This window comes from Sesamum indicum, unplaced genomic scaffold (genome assembly GCF_000512975.1).
Source record: "Sesamum indicum cultivar Zhongzhi No. 13 unplaced genomic scaffold, S_indicum_v1.0 scaffold00190, whole genome shotgun sequence".
Classification (NCBI taxonomy): domain Eukaryota; kingdom Viridiplantae; phylum Streptophyta; class Magnoliopsida; order Lamiales; family Pedaliaceae; genus Sesamum; species Sesamum indicum.
Window position 1 is genome coordinate 124,739 of NW_011628085.1, and position 22,548 is coordinate 147,286.

Below are 22,548 nucleotides of genomic sequence, written 5' to 3' on the forward strand. Positions count from 1 at the left end.
ACTAAATCAACTTAAATTAACTTTTGCAAACTCCAACTCCAATTCATGATCCGAGTTAGTGATCAAGTTAGATAATGTCTCGATGAATTTTAATGGGAAAATATTTTACGAAAATTAAAAATCTTATGTTTCTTTTATATGGGGCATTATCAAATTTTAATTTGAAATTATTTTTAAAAAAAATTAAAGTGACGTTCGAAAAAAAAAATTTAAATTTATTTCAAAGAGAGAGATTTTAAAGAATATAGTCAAGAAAAGAATTATGTACTTAAATTATTTCTTTTAAGAATTTGAGATATTTTATATGTCCAATGATGTAAAGGGAATCTTTTTCTTTAATATATATATACATATATTAGGTTTTTATCAAAATAACATATAGTATGCAAGTTTATAATTAAGGGCATTATTCGATACTCTTTTAGGGGTTATAATGATATTAATATCAATAATATTTTGGTTCAAGTGAGAGAAAAAAGAAAGTAAAAGAGGGAACGGAGGAAAAAAATAATATTTTTTCTTCAAGTTGTTTGGTATGATTGGAAAGGAAGTAAGTCTCAAATACTTTTTTTCTTTTTTGGTGCAAAGAAAATAATATTGAGAAGAAAAAACATATTTGCCCTTTCAAAGAAAATATATAGTCTGACTATCTTTTGTCTATGTTCATGATTAGGCACAACATGCTTTCGAAAATAAAACTAACTTCCATAAATTCATATATACATTTCTTTGACTGTCTTGTGCCTAGGGTTTTCCAAGTCCTCGATTTACAAACTTCCTCCACCCACTCTACTCGAGAATACCGAGAACTTGGAATAAAATATGCAATATCTGTGAGAAATTTTACAAATTATATGTCAAATATTTATTATTTTTGGGAAAAAAAAATCATATTGACTACAATTATTGTATTTTTTTTTTCTTATACAGTTTTATCTCATATTTAATTACATATTCAAATCAAATCTATTTTATCCCATTTTTTTTCATCAAGGCTATATTTGGATGGAATGATTTGGATATAAGAAACGATAAATTGCACGACACCCCTTGTGTTTAAGGAAATTAGCATAAACCCTCTTGTGTTATGTTTAAAAAACAGCAAAATACCCCTCTACATTTAGAAATTAACGGAGAACGCATTTCACGCACCTAAATGAGAGTGAGTTTCTTTGTTAACACTTGTTGACATTATTTTATATTTATTAATATCTGTTTTACCCCTTTGTTTCATATATAAGGGAAAATAACTATTTCAGTTAAATATATTTTAATAAATTATCTATTATTGATTAATTTTATTTATTATTTAGTTTTGAGATATTTAATAAATTATATTTATTTATAAAATATATTAACTAAATATTAAAATACCTAAAATATATATATTTTTTTAAATTTTAAATTAACAAATCACAATACAAAATTTAATATAGTATATGAATACAAATAAAAATCTAACAAAATTAAATTATTACTTAATTTAAATATATTTTAATAAATTATATTAAATAATATTTAATTACAATTACCATATTTTAAAAATAAAAATTTAATAATTCTTTTATTATTTTTAAATTTTGAAAAAATAAATTATTTTTACTTATTTTCCAAAACATAAAATTTTCAAAGTCAGATTTGTTTTATATGTATATATTTATATACAAATTTATATAAAATAAAAAACTAAAAAAAAAAAAACGAAAAACGATGTCGCCCACGCCCACAGAGATAGCGAGGGTCGCTTCCGTCTTATAATATATATATATATACATATATATATAATTATATAGAGATATGTAACTATATGTATATATAATACAAAATATATATTTAAAATAGTTTAAAATCTGGACCATTTCATTCTTATGCAGTGAAAATCAATGACTATCAACACAAGGGCATAACGATTAATTTCTTAAAAGATATAATACTGTTAACCCGAATTAACTGAGGGGGAAAGTGTACAATATTTTTAAAAAATACAGGAGATTTTTCCTATAAAATTGACATACGGGATTTTTAACTAAAAAATCTAAACAAAGGAGTGCTTTATGCAATTTACCCTTTGAGAAATATATTTGGAGATCGAATTTCAAATACTTTATATTAAGTAGATTTAAAATTCATCACAGCCATTGATCAATTAATTGAATTGACATCGCTTTCTTTATGGAAGGAGAGGGTCCTGGATTCAACCCAAGTTTCCCCCACCCTCATTGTTCTAAAAAAAGTCCATCACCATATCACAAAATATAATTTAAAATTACAGTTTAAAATTTGAAGGTACTGAATTATCCAAACAAGTTTGATAACTCTGTTACTTATGAATTTGAAATCTTTAGTTCGGATTCCCGATCCAAATGCAACACAAAATGAAATGAAATCACATACAATCACAACTAGGGCTGAAAAAATAATCAAACTATTCAATACTCGATTGAAATTAATTAATAAAAGCTCGTTTAAACTCGATCTATTAAATTTAACAAATTCAACTTGAACAAAAAATTTTATTCGGTAAACTTTTGAGCTTGGATTGAGCTTGATTCCATTAATGCAAAAATAATAAAATATATTTAAAAATATTAAATTACTCGAACTCGACTCGAGTTTGATCCAATTAAAGCTCGTTTAAGCTCAACTAGAATAATAATCAAATCAAATTCAAATACAATTTTTGAAGCTAGATAATAATTCAAACAAATTTGAACAATAACGTATTCGGCTCGATTGGAAGCATTTACACTTCTAATCACACCTTTTAATTATCAAGCTATCTCATTTAATTATAAACAATATTTTCATATTGTTTAGGTCCTGAATTTATTAGGATAATATTTGCTTAGAATTTTCGAAATTTTTGAATCCATCATCTGAATTTGTAACAATGGAAAGTCGATATTTACTCCAATAAAAAAACATTAAACGTATTATCACTACAAAAGTAACACGCTGCTGTAATAGGTACACATCATCTGCTATAATAATATTACTACTGTCAGAATACTTATCACAATTGTAGCTAATAAGGATAAGAGGAACACTTAGGACTTAAATTTAGAATACCTACTAAGCTACTAAGATTAAAGAAATACTAAAAGTTGTTTGCAATAACTTTTACGTTTGCAGTGTAAATAAATTACAAAGAAAATTATAAATTACGCAATAGTAAAAGTTGAAATTATTTGAAAAGCACAAATTAAAAATGAAGAAAAGTTGAAATTGAAGTGTAAAAAAAAAATTAATATTTATAATTTTACCAATAAACTGAAGAAATTGGTAGAAAATTATTTATAACTTTTGACTTAAATCAACTTTATACAAACAGTTCAAAAATACAAACTGTAAAAGAAATTTCATCTTATTTGTCAGTAACAAGTTGATAAATAACTTGATTGCAGTATATGATCTTCAGAGAAGAATTGCTTCAAATGCTCTGTACTGTATTACCCTTTATAGTAAATAATAACAAATGCACTCATTGCATATGATAAAAACATATTTAGGCACTCTTCACAGTTGTACGGCTATTTAAACTGTGATCCTTCATGTCAGCTTCTTTTATATCAGCTCATGAGCCCTTCAAGTTTGGCCTCTGGTATCAATCAGTCTAAGAGATCAAATTTCTAACATTATGAGTGCATAGAAATATACAAATTCTGCCGATTTGAGGAGAGGAAAAAGTAAATAGAGGACGATGAGACTTAATCAAATGAGGTAACAGCAAGTGCTACCCTAAGGTCATTCGACGTTCCACATACATACATTCTGTATGTTTCTATGTCTTGTTGAAAAAGATTAGGAGTAGGGGCAGAGTAATAGCTTCCACTCACATGATCACGTTTAGAGAATATTATCTCCCTGAAGATCGGTTCATGGCCGTTGAGGAGATTTCCCATGCTCAACACTTTCCTCCATGACTGGTTCGCCGTTGGTGGAGGGAACATGCCGATGATTAAGTTTCTGTCACGCAAGCTTACTTGTTGCCTTTTGTCAAATTCCTGGTGAGGTAAATGACAAGGTTATATCTACAAAGCAGTATATTTTACTCCTTTTTGCATATAAAACAATGTTTCATGTATTCTTCTACTGATTTAGTTAGTCAATCACTGTTTAGAACTTATACCTATGTTCAATTAGATCTTCAGGATTTATTGAGATTGTTTCAAGAGTGCTTCGTATTTTTTGCGTTGATTTTGGAAAATGTTCTTAATTACTAACTGAAAGATGTGTAACTGTGTGGGTAGACTAATTAATTCAATGTTTTAATATTTTAAAAAATATATAAAATATGTAATAATTAGAATATAGGATTAAATGCATGCAACCCCCTTCTCATTTACATTCCTTGAAGTATGTTTGTCACAATCATTCCTCTAAAAGATATTGAGTTATTATATAATTTTTATATGCGTGACTTTTCATAAATTATGTTTGTTATAGTCATTCCCTAAAGTATATTGCACATTTTTTCATTTATGAATATACATTAATACTTAAAATATTTATATTATACAACGGTAAATTGATTTGGTTATGTTCATATGTGCATATATATATATGTGTGTGTGTGTGTGAGTGTATATGTTTCAAAATAATTTTTAAAAATTATATTGATGTATATACGTATTGTAAAAATGCAAATGTACATACATAATTAATATGTATTCCTAACAAAAATAAGATATGTTTATTTTACTCTTTGAGATGTTCCGTGGCTTTTAGACAGGTTAAAAAATTCATCCAAACTAACCCATTTGAAGACAATGATTTACCCAAGAGCAAAGGGGGCATGCAACAACATATATACCAGAAAGACCTCTCAAATGAAAAGTGGCATAGCGGAAGTGTACCTTCTTGGTATCACCTTTTGCAGAGCCTGTTCCCATATTTGGGAGATAGTAGTCGTAGCAATCACTGAAAATTGCTTCTGCAAGGTGTGGTGATTGCAAGAATTTGCGGTGAAGAGATGCTGCAAGTAGAATTAACTTCTCAATGTGTCCAAAAGTAGTGCATAGTCGTCTGAGGTCTTCAATAACATCACTATCACTGATCGTACTATGTGCTGTAATAGAAACAAGCAGCAGTTAGTAAATTCCTGAAAGCACTGTCGAAACAATGAAGTATTGCAAAGTAAAAGGTATCCAAAAGACATTACACTGCAAGTATTTTAGCGTAGATGCCATAGTAACATATAATTGTCCAATTTTTGTAGTCATCTGTTTCAAATTGCCAAATGAAGTCTGATAAAGAGTGTCAGCTGCTGCTCTGAAGGCAGTACAAACCATTTGCTCCAGCAGTTGATATGGTTTAAGTGTCTCCAAGTAGTGAAGAACCTAACTCAAGATGACATAATATCAATAATAATGAAAGAACAAGAAAGGCAAGAATGTTTGAAGCAAAAGTAAGTTGATGCCTTTATCTGACTTCCGGCAGAACTATTTACTCTTAAATATTTTAACAGGTTGATTGACATGCCATGGAGCTGGTTTCTATTATGAATTTCTGTTTCAAATATGATTTCAATGTTAGACCTACTTCAATTTTGTATCCTCCAAAACTTGTTCACTCAACTTTAGAGTAGCAGATGAAGAGGTGAAAATAGCCTAAAAATCATCCAAAAAATAGAATACCTTTTCTCCTTCTCTATTTGGATCCAGGAGTGGTTTCTGTTGAGAAGCAGGCAAAGGCAAAGCTTCATTCCAGATCTTTCTCCATGAGTTCCCATAATCAGACATTCTCTCTGAAAGTCTTCCAGAAGGAGGCCACTTGATTTCTGACACTTCCGTGGCATTAATTTGAGACACTCCAGTCTGCTCGCTATCATCATTTTCCCAGTCCTTTGGTGAGTGCCATCGAATAAAATCTTCAAAGACAGCTTCCGGATTAGCTGCCTTAAATGCAGACATGTCTGCAGTCAGATGCAAAGAAAATCTTTCCATGGTCAGAATACTCCATGATGCTGGCATATGTACTTTAACATTCTAGCACACTATTTCAGTGGATAACGAATCCATACATCATGCTGTCACCCTATATGTTTGTGAAGCAAAACTTCAGTAAGAAGTGTGTTTGTGTGTTTTAGTTTTCAGATTAAACAAAATGATGGAATCCGAAAAGAGCAAGCCCTAGAATCAGTTAGGGCCCTTGACTTGGGTACAACAAAATTCATGTCATCTGTAAGTCAACATCTTACACTTGAATTTCTCATATTTGTCATTTTACACGCGGAAGGATAAGGGCAATGCAACAGTAAAATACTCTTGACATTTTCAAACCATGGTTGTAAGTGATCCTTTTGAAGCATGGCAGGCGACCATAGGTACCCAATGCTGATAATAACCACAACCCCATACTTAGGTTTCAGAGAGCACAAATTCAGCTACCTCGTTCCTCCTAGCCGTCACCACCAAAAGAGAAAAGCAAAAAGAACAAATAACAAGTACAAAGAAACAAAATAGGTAAAAGAAGAGAGAAAGCAGAAACTCCAGCCTGGTAGATTGAACATTTAATTTCAAATCAAGCAATTGTCTTCCACGAAAGGCGTAACTTTGATATAGAAAAATGAAAGACCGTACAGGATAATGCTGATAGCTAAAAGGCAAATTATGCGCAGCTTTAAGACTTCCAGCTGGATTCTGGAATTTCTCATACATTCTCAAATGACTACCATCTTTTCCATAGACTATTGCAGAAATCAAAAGACCAACTAATCAGACTAGCTAGTGCATGTCAGACACTCTATGCCTGTGAATGATTTTAAATATACCGAGTATGAAAAACAATTATACTAAGATTCTTCTATTATTTTTTACTTTATTTGACTCATGACATACATACTTTGAGTAGTCAAAGAAGATAATTTGATTGGAAAAGAAAAAAAGGAAGCAAAGTAGGAACAGTGGGAGAAACACATGTCAACTTGTGTGAAGAGATAACTTGACAGACCAAATCGTGTTAGAGTTTACCAGTACCGAAAACAAAAAAAAATCGTGTTAGAGAACACCAATAAGGCATTCTTCATAAAGTAGTGATGAAGATCCTAACTTATTTTTCATTATTCTAGTTCGTCACAGAAGGTGGCTTCTGAAAGAGAGAGAACCATCATTTTGAGCATAAAATCTGTCAGAAAAGAAATTTATAGAAAAGGAAACTGCAGCCAGTGTGTAATAAAAGTCAGGATGGAAAGTGAAATTAATTACCAGAGGCCAGAATATCCCTTTCAAGTTGACCAGAGAAGCTCTGAAATGGAACGGAAAGAATAATAGTCAATTCATGTATTATATGTCTAGCAGCAAGAATTCAAAGCCACATATAGTGCGTACTTTACTGCCAAAAAAGCAGCAAGAATTGGAAAGCTACATATAGTGCTTGCTTTACTGCCAAAAAACTAATAACAAAATTAGCTTTTAAGCTATGATGCATGGACACCAATAAGCAACACTTAAACGAAATTACTTAAAAATTTTAGGATATTGCACAGCTCTGAAATGGCTGCCCAATATATTGAAGTACTTCAATATTATATTCGGCGGTTGTGTGTACACATAAGTGCAGAAACATATGTAAATATGCCATTGATAACTGTCAAAATTTTCAATAGGTGAAGATAGAAACAGAACGAGGAACTACGTGGTTCAACCATATGACCTAAATCCACAAGACAAATGCTCAAAAGGCTAAATCATGTTATTCTCTCTTAATTTGGGATTACAATGTGAATTACAGATACCAGAAATAGAAAATGGAGGTCATTGCTCGAAAATCAAATAAAAAATGTCACTACAATCAATTAGATATTATGTGATTTGGCAATTATATTGAAAAATCAATTCTTTATTCGAGTAGAAAACTGAAGTGCCAGTGAATTATAGTTTTAAAGTGACTACTAAGTTGCATTATTAACCCAAGTAATTACCAGTGGTCTGTAAATGGGTGAAGTGGTGATTAAAGTTTAATATCAGATGTATTAAGACCTTCATATCTGAATGCAGATTAAAAATCCACCACTCTGTTGATTCCATGCTAAAACTCAATAATAACAACAGACCTGAATCTAAGTACAGACAACATTTCTATTAAAGGAGATGCACAATGATTTACAAAAACGAAGACAATCATGTTTAGGCAAGGAAAACACCATATACTACAATTATTTAAGCTTACAAATGAATCACCCAAAGCTACAGCAGCCCTTAAGCGTTCTTCATGCATGTCTTCTGTCATGAGAGGTGGATCCTGCAGCAAAGTTAACAGAGATGCATTTTATTCCTTCAACTGCTCTTTCAGAGTAGGCAGCAGATAGTAAACTACCTGGGTTATTGGAGCATGCATAATCTTGTGTGCTTTCAAGAGCATCATTGACCCTGCTACACCAGATGAACCATTCCTACAAGTAGAGACAATTATTTTAAAATGCGGAAACATAGAGATATCTAGCAAAAAAAAGAAGCTACTGGCATTCCAGAACCACACAAGCAACCGAGATTCACTGATTTACAAGAACCAATAGGCTAAAGAGAATTCAGATGCAGACCAACATCTGCAGGCATGTTATAGTTCTTTCTGTGCCGGGAAAAAGTAAAACAGTAAAAAAGATATGCCCACAGCACCATTTTAAGTATCAGTGTGTAACAGTACAAGGATATGTAATCTCATCGTCATTCCTCAACAATAACATCACAATTTATATTAATGTAAATGTCATGCTTGGGAAAATACATTTTTGGTCCCTCCAAAATACCACTAAAACAGTTTTAGTCCCCTAGTTTTGGTCCCTCAAAATTACCATTTTTGAACACTTTTAGTCCCCACAGTTAATTCTCCGTTAGTAGTTAACGGACAACCCTAATCCCAAAATCAACTAACAGTTAATTCCTTCCCTCCCAATTCCTATAATTCAGACACTCCTAGATGCAACGTTCAACTAGATCATGCATTACAAGAAATGTGCTGGTCTTGACATGAAATTCAAATATTATGGTGCCGTGTTAAATGTGTGTGTGAATCAGAAGCGTTTGAGAGGAGGTCAAAGGGTGCAAGCCCACCGATCAAAACCCATTATCTGCCATCTGTGTACCTTAGGATGAGGCTGATTGTGTTGTATGCCAAGTGTGAGGTTCTCAGTGATGCAAGCATGGTGTTTGATGGAATGCCCGAGAGGAATGTGGTGTCTTGGACTGCCATGATTGCAGGGTATACCAAATATGGGCTCTACTTGGAGGCTGACAGCCTCTTTGTTGAGAAGCTAAGATCAGGTATTCTTCTGGGACATGCTGCCAGTGTTTCTGGTGCGTATTGACATGTTCTATAGTATGTGAAAAATAATGGTGGACCACTCTTGTTTGGTATTTTGTTCACTGGAATTCTGGTATACTAGAATCTCGAAGGATGAAGTGTGTTATCTGCTCATTCATTGATGTGGAACCTTTGCAATGTACTGATAGAATTGCTGTTGAGATTGGAGTGACCCAAGTGGTTTTTGTAGCCAAAAGTTTCATTTTAATAGCTTCTAATCATGGCTTAGAAAGGTGATATTTCAAGTGAATGAGTCAAAAATTTTCAGTCAAAATGAAGAGACAGAGGAGGAGGGTTTTAAGAGTTGTTTTTTAGAGAGAACTTTTGTAGTAAAATGAAGCCAAAGTGGGTTTATATTGTTCCCAACCACTTTTATGCACCAAAATGCAGCAGATTTCCCCCCAATTCCAGCCCCTTGTGCGTTATCCGTTAACTTTTACGGGGAAATCAACGGTGGGACTAAAAGTTCTAAAAATGGTAACTTGAAGGTCCAACCAAAACTGTAATTCGTGAATAAGGGGGGATCAAAATGTTTTAGTGGTATTTTGGAGGGACCAAAAATGTACTTTTCCTTGTCATGCTTCTATTGACATTTACTTACTCCTGCATAAGCACGGGTGCAATTCACATAAGTTTCAAACAATATTATAGAGAAAAAATCCTCTCACTGTACAAAACCCTAGCTATACACAATCTGAACCTGCTGGGCGATATTCATATCTTTTAGTCTTTCTGCTGTCCTAACTTCATCCGTATCCTATGTCTTTTACATAAATTCTACAGGTAACTAATTATAGGAGGCAAGTAATCAAGGAGGTTTAAACATATTTCACTACCTAATTTCTAGGAACAAGTCATAGACATCATAAGCATTGAGGGAGTGTGGGACCCCTGGAGCTCAATCAAGTAGGAGTTATGAAGTATAGAGAGCTCTTAATCATTGGAGATATCTCATCCCAATTCCAACTCAATCTATTTTCCAATGTCTTAACCCATTGCTATGGTAATACAGTTGTTTGCAAAGGATATCATTTCAATTTAAAATCATTGCAATTAATTGAAATGAAAAATTATGAAGTCACTTTGAAAGACTTCACAACATAGAAGCATAAATTTAGATATACTGGAGTTTCTGCGAATGCCATTAATGAAACACCTAGATTTTTAGCAAAGTTATAATTTGTATTTGATACCTTATCTGAAGCTAAGAAAATGGGAAACGAAATCCTTCTTAAAGAAATAAGCAAAACTTCACGACTAGCTTGTATACCTGTCATGTTTCCTGCCAAAACCTTCACTAACTCCATGAGAAGCAGAAAACTCCATTGGTCCCTGAAGATCTTCCTGCAATAAAATGCATACTCAAGGTTAGTGGTCAAAGTTAATGTAACACGAATCACAAGGAACAAAATCAAAATAACTACCTGTGCAGGAGAAGTCAAAGGATCATTTGTACCAAAGTTTTGCCCTTTAACCTCTCGACGCTTTTTATCAATGCATACAGCAAGCTGCAAAAACCAGCAATAGGATCCTTTTAACAGTTTGGCAAGAACATATTTTATTTGGAAGATATAATAGGCTGTTTTTGGATTAATTCATCAGGCTGCAATAACTCACAGCAATAGGATGTCTTTTGATCGACTCATAATACTGTAGAATGACTGACCATATCAAAGACTAAGCTACAGAGGATCCTCCAGTGTATGTTAAAGAACAAAAGATTCCAATTACCAAGAAAACAAGATGGGTTGGCTAAATCTGAATTCAAAAGGCTGTTGACGAGTCTCAACTCCATTTGAAGATATACTTTGTTAATACATGGCTATGGAATTACACTAACAATTAATAACAGCATATTTTATCTTTTATTCGTAAATCAACATAAGGACTTTGAGATTAAAGAGAAACGCCATGGAATACAGATTCCTCCATAAGACAAGAAGATATTACTGGAAGTTAATGGTGCTGAAATTTCCTAGTAAAATTTTTTACGAACTTAAAAACTACTTGCAGCTTAGAAAAAAAATAGAGGGTAACTATACAGCTTCATCTCCCAGAATCACTTCTTCTCGATTCTAATTTTTATAAAGGAAGCTTTTAGTTTCCAGCTCATGATGTAAGAAACTTGGCTCCATAGGAATAGTCGAATTAATTTTAGGTCCCAGTAACTTCACAACAATAAATTTCCATCGACAGAGCAAAATGAAAATCAGAAAGGGTCAAGGGTTTATCATTCACAGAGAGATACAGATAGATAGATAGCTTGAGAAGAGAGAAGAGAGGAGGGAGAGCAGATTTAGACCATGTTCTCATATACACTATATTAAGAAAACCAACCATGTGCAGTTTCTGATTTATCAAACAGGTGGATAGGTCGATTGTGCCATTGGTTGGCATTCTTGGTAATGGCTGTGATTCTTCCCAACACCAACGAACCTCGCGAACAAACTCTATCCAGAGTACAGCAATTGCTAATCCAATAAACAAGAATATAAACAGCAGTTGACGTAAAATTAGAGTTAAACAAAGAATATAAACATGAGAGGGCTGTTGCTTAATAAGCTCCTTCAAAGGGATACAACACTAGGTTATAAATAGGAATACCCCGTATGCTACAGTTGCCAAACCAGAGAGCATGTAAGCAGAACTGTGCAAAGAGTGATTCAAGTGGAGCGCCTTTAATAGATCGAGAATTTTTATGCTCGCCCAGAGAGGAACCTGGTTGCGTTTCTGTAACTGCACAGGAAGAAAAGAAAAGTAACAAAAGAAATAAATTGACACCCATGGGATCTGCAACCAAAACCTCAACATAATCCAATTAAGAAATCTTGTTTACATCTTTATAATCTTCAGTAAATGCTCTTATAATCTAAGGCAAAGGTTGATTTTCTGTGGTGAATACCATATTGAATTAATTTATCCAATTGATTGCTGTCATAAACTCCTCATTCTTCTGGCTTCGTTCATGCACTCATTTGCAATGGATGCAAACAACAATTTAGAGAGCTCTATAGAATTACAACCAAAACTGGATCACTGAGATCAACAATCACCAGTTACATAGGCTCTGAGAGGTAACATTGACCGATAATTTCACAGGCACAAAATTCAGCAAGGGCCATTTTATTTTGACGGTATGAAGTTGCAACTGAAATTTTGAAGAATAAAAAATTTTGTACCCTCATGAAAGAGATCTTTTAGCACGCGGTCAAGAACAGTTGGTGGAGGTACAACTGCTGATGATTTCAAATTTTCGGAACCTGAATTTTCAACTGCATGTGAAGATATTAAACATCATTTAATCAAAGATTTGAGAATATAAAGAAGAATATAAATAGAATTGCAGTGCAGAAAAATATAACATGCATCAGTTATAGTTCACTTTTGATACCTCAGATTATGTATGTAAGATTTTCAAACCTGATACAAAATCTTCAATAAATTTAGCCTCTGACGCCATTTCCAATGCCTTAACTAAAAGGTGCAACTGGGACGCAAATCCAATAGTTCTTCCATCAGAAATTGCACTGCTAAACATGGATAAATACACATCACCCCATCACTTCACCAACAAAGATCGAAACTTATTTCCTACGCACCATACAATGAAAGATCCATATTAATGGGACAATGCTTCCTTGGAAACAAGTTATTGATTAGAGGACGGAAGCTAGAGTATTTTCTTCTAAAAGCATTCAAAAGTTTACAGCAGCAAAGATCTCCAGACCAACATTTCCAATCGGGTCAAAGCCATAAAGCCAAAACACCGAAAGCCCTTACATACTCAAGTTAATGGAAGAAGCCCACAAGTTGGATCAACATAGAACCCATTGGTAAAGATAAACCATATCAGAAGGATTGTTTTAGATAAAGTTCATATGCAGTCCAAACAGCAGAAAATTCAAGTATTTGAAATGGGAGTATGAAACAACATCTGGACAAATGATCCAAGGATCTGTCACAGGAAAACCTTTCGGTTTACTGGAACTGATATTAATGGTTTCCTACTCACATGCTATCGAATGTAGACAATGTAGCAACCAATATGGACAGCCTATGCAAAAAAATGCAGGCTGACCGTTATCTTAGTCACATACAGGATCTTGCTGTAGTAAGAGTAGGATTGTATTGCCCCACGAATATACCATGTACAAGTCTCATCATTAGCACTAGTCATGCATCACCCATTTATCTCCCAAGGACTTGAATAAGGTTGCCCATACTTGATACAAGCACATCTTGGTGTAATACATATTAGACATTCCCCAGTACATGACAATTGAACATTTGAAATCTCAAATACTGCAGAACTGCTCTTACAGATTTTCGGAAAGACATGGATACAAGAACCACTTATCAGCTTCAAGTGGTGAGGCATTCTCTAATTCAGCCATATCCAGAGAACTTTCAGCTGTTATCTCAGACCATATAGCAAGCAACTGAAATCCTGCATGAGGTAGTTTAACAAATGAAAGGTGAAAAATATTTTTGCCATCTGATGACATTCATGAAAGAAACTGACTTATGGTATCACACCCAGGCAATCAACAAATGAGGCTTTTGACCACCAGCAATGCTACAACCACAACTTTATGATATTATAAGCAGCAGCTTTTCACCTTTGACCAGATCCTCCGCAGAATACCACTTGCTCCAGGGACAATCATCATCCCATTGTGTTTTGCCATGAGTGTCAGTCTCAATATTTTCACTAGATCCTCTATCGTCAATATTGGGTTCTTGCAATTCATCCTCATCATCATAAGTAGGGGTTCTGTAGGTCAACTTCAGCTTAAAATGGACTTCAAAATGATGCATTGACCAGTCAACCGCAGTATAGGCCTTGGGAATACATTTAAAAAATGGACTATAAATAGTATAATAGAACATCATAAAGATTCCATAAATTCATAACAAAATAATTTAAAATCTATCAAGGGAATAGGACCTGCAAATACATTGAATCATCTATCTAGCTTGAGGATAGAGTACAGTGCTTATGCAACAGTTGAGATGGTATCAAAATGAAGCAATTCAACTGGAATAGCAATTAATTAGAGAATGTGCTATACAAGCCTGAACCATTTCTATGATGATAGTTTCAGTGTACCACTCTTTCAAAAGCAAATATTAAAGAAAAGCATGAGCAACTGCTAATACTACATAAAAACGTTTTTTCATGTACTACATATTGATCAGAAAAGTAAAACATTTGAAGACTTCCATAGGCAAATGGTCATAACCATGGTATATTGCTTTTCAGTAAACTTTGAAGCCTCAAAATATGAAACAAATTACCAAATGCGAGAATCAATATACAATCAGACTATCAAACTGCTCAAGAATGCTGATTGCGAATGATAGAACTTATTGCAACAACCAAAAAAAATAAAATAAAAAGGAACTTACAAACTTAGAAACAAACAGCTCGTATAATCCTTCCAAATGCATAAGCTTTATAGGGACTTGGCTACCAATGCAGTCAGCTTCAAATCTCCTAGTAAAAACTGTTCCCATATTTTGAATACCAATATATGCTTTACGAGAAGGATCATGAACTGGTACAAATGCAGGCCACAGGCTGCAATTAATGACCACAAATGATATTAATGGCTCTGAGTATTTTAGTCCTTAATACTGGAAGAAACTCACTGTATAATTATGTCTAAGTAATAGCAACCTACATGCATCAACACAAGACTAAACCAAGACCAAGAAAGTTATGTAGTCCGACAGAAAACCTTACGCTTGCTTGGTTCTCTTTCCTGTGAACATATTCACTCCCAGGAATGAGCTAAACATATTCCTACTTATTTTCGTCTCTTCCCCTAAATATTATCAAGAAGCTCTCATCATTACTATTCATACTATATATATATATATCACAATTATTAAATGTTCTTCTACAATATTAAGATTCTTCAGAAGTTGGTTTTTGCCTCATTAGAAGTCACAAGCACTAGGTCGTTTACTCTATATCCAGAATGTTTCCTCAATCTTATGGACACAAAACTAAATGTCTAGACCCTACACAATCTCGAAATTTTTTCTTGATGTGCTTATCCCAGCCGTGTTCACGGCCCTAAAAGAAGAAGAAGAAGAAAGAAAACTATTTCCTGATACTGGACTGGAAAATTAAGGAAGAAAACAGTAGAGCTAGGACACATAGCAGCCAAACCATGAACAGTTGGACAAAGCAATGGCAACTGCACTCAAAAGTTTGCTTGCCTCTGGTGCGTCAAGAACTACGCCACTTGCACTCTGTGGAGCAATCACCTGACAGTTTGAAACATGAGCATGAAACATAACAAGACAGTTAGTCTAAAGAGCAACGTTAACTCATACAGAGAAAGAGAGAGAGACAGACAGAGACCAGAAACTCCTTCACTCCGAAACAGAGCTGCAGATCATGCAATGTCTGATCCCAATCTGCGCCTTTACCTAGGCCAATGAGAAGCCTAATAAGATATGAATTAGGAAAAAGTACCCCTTGTGAAGTTAATATCACATTGACAGTACCATCATTAGTTGGTCCAAAATAGTACTCCATGCAATAACTTTTAATAGCATACTTGAACTCAGATTTGACCTTGTACAAATCCTTCAAATGATTTATTTGAACAGCATCCTTTACCTATAACCAAATGCAAAAGGTCTCAAGCTAGATAACAAACCCTATCAAGAACGTGACATAATCAAATGGTCATTTATTTTTGGATGGATACAATAAAATGGGATCTTAAACCAAATTGTGGCAATATTTTCATGGACGGATACAAGATATCTCATCAGATGCGTCCATAAGGCATTATAAGCCAAAAAGAACCTTCTTCCTTGAGAATAGTATGCAATCTGTACTTTATAAATATCATTAAGGGTCGGTCAGTCACTTTTGGTTGAGTATGACATTATTCCAAAACCTCTGGATGAAATATACTTAGCATTGCATCAAGAGCACTTCTCAACCTAGGCAATTGTTGCCTCAATGATGTCATCTGCCGTCATATACAGTAGAAAAATTGAAATAGAACCATCCTTTTTGACTTGCAAATTAATGAAAATGGCATCAAGCAATCTAGCAGGATGAATACAAGTCCATTAAATTCAAATTGGTAAAAAGAAGCAAAATTCAAGATAGCAGGATGACATCACAGAAAAGAGAGTTGCTCTAACTTAAACAATTACGGATGGGAACCAAGCATACCAGCAGATTCTTTGGACCATCAGCCAACCACTGTCGACAGACAGCCTCTATTTCAGAGATGAACCTAAAAACATGCAATTGGCAGTACAATTATTGCAGGTGTGTGGTTTTCTTGTGAATAATGTGTCATGTTGTGACAAAGGAATATCATACCTTTCCCAAGAGGAGGCCAGAGTAAAATCATCAAAATGCTCAAACTGCAAAAACATTAGGATGGGAAAAAAATAAGAACAAGTACATATAAAAACTGCCCTGCTTAAAACTCATTATCTATTGCAATGGTGAAGAAGTTTAGGTCATACCTCCTCTTCTTCTTCTTCATCCTCTACAACCCTTTTTGAATTGCTAGTTGACATCATCTAAAAAATTAACTGCAAAAGGCAAAACAAAATTACTAAAGGTCTCAAATTGTAAACAGTAAAGACCATTATTTCAAAGCTGTAACTGTCTTTTTTTGTTATTATGTAAATATTAACAATGAAAAGTTCCAAGAAGAGCATCCAATCTGTATTCTAGGACTTTGATTATGTCAGAAGAGAATAGCGGCAGTTTGAATTACAAAATTTTAATAAATAATAAACTGCAAACTTCATAGCTTTAATTCTTGATCTTCGAGATTGGTCAACCAAAATGAGAAAACCAGAGAAGAGAAATATCCAAGGAATACTATAGTATTTTGATTATGTAGAAAGATGAGAACAACGACATTTTGATTCGGAAAGCAAGGATCTTATACAGTAGGAACACTGTCCTTTTTTTTTCTCTTTTTTGCCTTTTACCTGACAAGGGATTTTAACTGTAATAGCCAGATCTGAGAAAGGAGATAAAGATTTCACATTAAATGTTGAACCAGGTAGTAGAAGTCTAAGTGGCAACTAATGAAGATTATTGATCAGGAAAAATTGCACGACCAGAGTTGTTCTCTGACACCGAGTAGCTCAGAAAGAGAGCAATCTCTTCTCTCTGACTTGGTGCTTTCTCTGGAGCAAGCTAAGATTTTCACTTAAAGCTTAACAAGAACTTGGTGCTAAGGTTTCCTAACAACAATGGCCTTGAAAGGACCATGGTTGATCGACACACTACCACTTACACTTCATCCTTCCAGAAAAGTGTGGACAATCATAGCGCAATGCTAGGACTAAAGATGTTTAATAAAAGATTTCCAAAGGGTTAAAATATAGTTGAAGTCAATATTGATGATATTACCTGAATCCCTTAGTTGCATCTCCCTTATATTTATCAGCTTATAAATCGGTCCCAAATATTTGCCAAAAGAACGTAAATCGTCATCAGTCATCTCATTCCACAGAACTGGTCCACTTTGCATAAAGGAAAAGCAGGACAACTCCTCAATTATCAGGGGCTTCCACAATTAACTTCATGATTCTAGTCCTAGCTTCACAGCTCCCAGAATTAACATTACCAGACCTTTGATTCTGTATGATGATCTATTTATAGCATCACTTAAGCTTTCAGGCCAAACATTTTCTCTTGTGTTTTAAATTCTGAAGATGTATTAATAGTCTCCAATTCTCTGTCACAACCAATCAGTGTAAACTGATACTTTATGCGGTCATGAAGGCAGCAGCAAGGGCATCCACTCTGATGAAATCTAAAATCAGCAGTTTGCATTTTGTTGAAGCGATCTTGAGTCTCCCAGAGCAACTTCACCGGAGATCGTTTGTAGAAACCTTTCACAGTTACGAAGTGCCAGATGATGGCTTTTAAATAAACTGCTTTCCAGAATAATCAAATGAAGGGGGTGAATAATCAAATGAAGGAGGTTGGCGTAACTGACCTATATTTATGATAATTTTCAGTGGCTTTAACAGACAGCTTAATAAATTCTGGAGCCTTACAGTTTCTTTTTTGCTGGTGGACTGGGGTTCAGGGGTTTTAATTTTATTAATATAATATGTCTCGTTTCTGTCGGCTAGAGAACTTCCAGGTTCCATGAAACTGAAGATTATCTTACCATGATTGCATCTTCAGAGCTCTACGGAACTCTTGTAAGGTTTTCAGGCCATTGCTGATAAAGTATTCGGAATTTTCCAAGCAATTTGTGGTTTCTCTAAGTTGCATATACAAGCAACCACAGGTGATTTTAAGGGAGTTAAGGCGAAGACCCTAAATTTTTTTCTTTCATATACAGTTTATATACCCATTTGACGTTATCTCTACACAATTTGACATAATTTATGAGAAGGTGTCAGAAATCTATATACTAGATAGCCCCATAAATCCATAAAACCCAGTGATCGCTCATTTTGTCCCTGTTGTCAGTGCCCAAATAACTGTACGGATCCATCCTACATCAGACTTCCATTATTTCTGATAAAATTTACCAAATATGCATGGCTCCAATGAGTAGAACTTTATCGCCACTGCATTATGTGAATGCCACCCCCATTGGTCTCTATTTCTAGCATTTTCTCCATCTCCTTTTCATAACTGGTCAGGAATCTTATTAGCTTTGATTGTCAAGCTTTTAATTATCTGCTCAGGGGAAGGAAACATATTTTGTAGAAGCAGAACATCTTTCATTTCTGGCTCTTAAGCGCTAAGCTGGTAACATATGGTATTAACAAGATCGTTGAGCTTTCTCAATTTTCTCTGGGGTTGGCTCCTAGATGACTCTAAAATCCGAAAGCAGCATGGGAGAAAGACTGCGGCCCAAAACCAGAAGCAGTTACTGATTCAAAATATTCAGCAGGTAAATCAAGCAATACTCTTGATGCAAGTTAAGGCTTGGTTACTGATAGGAAATACCTCGCAACACGTAAATTAAAAATTCATAGCACAACAGCTTCAAAGTTCTAATTCATGTTCGAAAGATTCTGCTCTATTCTAAAACTTAAAGTATTGCCATTTATATGTTCTGTTGTTCCATCAGGAGGTGTAGATGAGAACATTAAGCTGCCTGGTAATGCGAAGCGCGCAATCTTTATTTTTATCTTTAAATTTAACGAGAAGAACCTAAAAGTGGGAGCTGATCTTGGATGAAATTTGAGCCCTCCAGAGTATATTCTTCAGCAACTCATTGGTGATCAAGGATAAACACATTGCCCGGAATGGTTCATCTCAAAATAATAATATAATCGACCTATGCCTGTTTGAACAGCCTCAGTTAATACTGTCTTGCTTTGATAAGAATCAATACGATCTTTATAAGGCTCCTCCTCTGAATGAAATTCAGTGAGATCCAGAGAGACCATGTCTTCATCCATAGGATCCCAAGTACCGAATGGCTTCGGCAGAAAATTCACTGAGTTCTTCAGAAGTTGCAAGATCCAGGAAATGCTTTGAACTATTTCAACTCAAACAAGCAGTGTTCAAGCATGCCTTCACCGCTTGGTTGGATGTACAAGACACTAATCATAGGTTAACAGGAACTGAAATCACCCAATATGGAATCATCTTCCATCCCAAGGTGATAAACAAATTGCAGGAACAAATGAATAGATTCTGACTCATACAAAAGGAAACAACTACTATTATTGCAGCAACTATATGCACCGGTCGAATGAGAGAACCAACATATTTTTATTCATCCAGCAGAAGGCCTCTGGACAAGAATTCCATCCGTTGTTAGTTGGATTGGGTGAAAATACAATGGACAGGGTAATATTGCTTGCATTAGGAGCATACAACAGCCTGATTAGAGATACTAACAGTGCTTCTATCCAAAGATACTTCCAAAGTGGGAATGTTAACAGTGAATCAACTACCTCATATCTAAATGTCCCAGCATTGTAAAGGAAATGATAACAGCAGACTTTGTGAGCTCGTGAGGCCGAGGACTTGTGCATTTTCCACATTGTTCCGTCATAATTAAAAATTAATTTTGAAAGGAGCAGCAAGTTCAATCAAAAAAGATGTCAGAGCATTTTGCCAAATGCATATGGCGGCTAAAGACTTTACAAGTGATGAATAATACAAAATTTCCTCTTGAAAACCCAATAATATTACCAAAATTTAGTTAAAAAGAAACTATAAAATTCCTAAAATAGCATTTACCTCAACCACACAACACATTCCCCATAAAAAAGATTTTTCAGAAACTACATACAGGCAGAGATAACAGCATTACAAATCCCGGTCCGTATATAAGATGCAAGGAACAATCGGATCATAAACATCAAAATTCATTCCTCGATCATAGAACTAGGTCAAAATCAAGGCTATCGATGAGATACATATATAGATATACGTACCTTGCCCGAGTTGTTCACCGTCAATGGAGGAGAGGATCCGAGGATGTTAATGTTTGGATTCCCGTGATTTTTGCCCCCCTCTTCTTTCCTTTTCCGGTTTACTTAGTTTATGTATTTCCCTTAATGGAGCATGCTCTACACCACTCTGCCAATCATCAAATAACTACAGTACTATGAGCTTGAGGTTTTGCAATTTCTTTAAAACAGGGGGTGCATTTTGCAATTTCACTAAAATACAGGGAGATCCTTTACAGTTTTACCCATTAATTATTAATCTATACGGTATTTTTCATAATAATTCTTTTTTCAATTTGCGGTGCTAAAATAGGCATATTGACATGACTATAAATTTTCATTTATTCCACTTGCAAGACTTTCTTTTTTCATTTTTTCCCCCAAATCTCTTCATCAATTCATACTTTTTACTTTTTGTTTCACTTTAATCTCTTATATATTAATTCCCATTTATTTTTCATTATTATATTTACTTTTCGTTATTAGATTGTATAAAAAGTCGTATCATCCAAATAAGATATTTACTTGACGTTATTTCTAATTCAAGAGCCAATTAATATTTGGTTGAATAACTCAACCCAAACAAATTAAGTAAACATAATATAATTGATATATAATTATTATTTTTTTCCTATCACCCATATAATTCATATCACAAAGTAAATAGGAATTTGAGGGATAATAATAGTCCCCTTCCCCCTTAAGTTTGGATTAATAGCAGACACCCTCAAAGTTTGAGGCATTTTGCACTTTGCCCCCCAATTATTTTTTTTACATTCGACCACCCATTAAATACTTTGTTCCTATTGGTCCAAATAGCCCAAGCAATAATCGCACAGGAGGGGAACTGGACTCAACCGCTGATTCTTTCCACTGTGAAACCACCCGCCAAGGAGTGCCGGACATCGCCCAAACCTGTCGGGCTAAGTCACATGTTAACATAGCATGATAAGAGTCCTCATCTTCCGGCGGACAGCAGACATCCACAGGAATCCGCCTTCTCCTAAGGTTATTCCGCCACAAGAACACCTTCACTTTACTAGGGACTTCGCATTTCCATATAACACTCCACACCTGATGGGCGAGGTTTCCCGAACTAACACCACCAACACGTTCTTCCAAATCTGTAAGTGGTATCAGGTATGCACTCTTAACAGAAATAAACTGACCATCACACTCCCCATGAGGCGGTGGAAGAGATAGAATAATTTTAGCATCATCCTCATTAAAGACCTGTTGGATCAGATCAATGTTCCATTCTCTGCGATTGTGAAGAAACAGAGAGCAAAACGTGGCATTCGGCGATAGTGTATTGGGACGGTAGTAATGATGTCGAGGAAGCCATGCATGCCAACAAACACCAACCCTCCTACCATCTCCAATACGCCATCAAGAACATCCCTGGCTGCACAAATACTCCTCCAAGTGAAGGAGGGGTTGTGGTCAATCTTAGCATCAAAGAAGTCTGATCGTGGGAAGTATTTTGCCTTGATCACCCGACTCAACAAACTTGATGGATTCGTAACAAAACGCCAACCTTGCTTTGCTAACATCGCAATATTAAAGCGCTCAAGTTCCCGAAATCCAAGCCCACCGTCACGTTTACTCCTGCACATCCGTTTCCACGCCACCCAGTGGAGCTTCCGATCTGCTGGACTACTCCGCCAGAAATTCACGATTGCCCTTTTTTTACTTTCCCGAAAGACCCGCAAAAATGAAGGAGATTATTCTTCATCTGCATTGCCTGCCACCACCTTCTTCCCACAGCCTCCACTGCCCATTCCATCTAACCCCAACTATGTAAATCTTCCTCCA

At 34.7% G+C, this 22,548-nt stretch overlaps 1 protein-coding gene across 7 annotated transcripts; it reads right to left on the bottom strand.

Moving 5' to 3' along the window:
* Positions 1–3,425: 3,425 nt before the first annotated feature.
* LOC105179698 (rab3 GTPase-activating protein catalytic subunit) lies at positions 3,426–20,884 on the bottom strand. 7 transcript variants are annotated; one of them, XM_011103351.2, is made up of 23 exons: positions 20,719–20,884; positions 16,807–16,875; positions 16,658–16,701; positions 16,505–16,568; positions 15,820–15,934; positions 15,674–15,741; positions 15,479–15,576; positions 14,710–14,881; positions 13,920–14,142; positions 13,621–13,747; positions 12,721–12,830; positions 12,480–12,572; positions 11,905–12,036; positions 11,638–11,771; positions 10,725–10,808; positions 10,571–10,644; positions 8,317–8,392; positions 8,170–8,241; positions 7,206–7,245; positions 5,637–5,914; positions 5,162–5,339; positions 4,857–5,068; positions 3,426–4,004 (listed from the first exon to the last, which is right to left on the bottom strand). In XM_011103351.2, the coding sequence occupies exons 2-23, from the start codon at positions 16,861–16,863 to the stop codon at positions 3,708–3,710; spliced, it is 2,748 nt and encodes a 915-aa protein (XP_011101653.1). In that variant the 5' UTR covers positions 16,864–16,875; positions 20,719–20,884; the 3' UTR covers positions 3,426–3,707. The 7 variants fall into 7 exon arrangements, with proteins under 7 accessions (XP_011101653.1, XP_011101652.1, XP_011101651.1 ...); XM_011103350.2 differs by having other exon boundaries at positions 12,721–12,827; positions 15,668–15,741; XM_011103349.2 differs by having other exon boundaries at positions 15,668–15,741.
* Between the last annotated feature and the right edge of the window lie 1,664 nt (positions 20,885–22,548).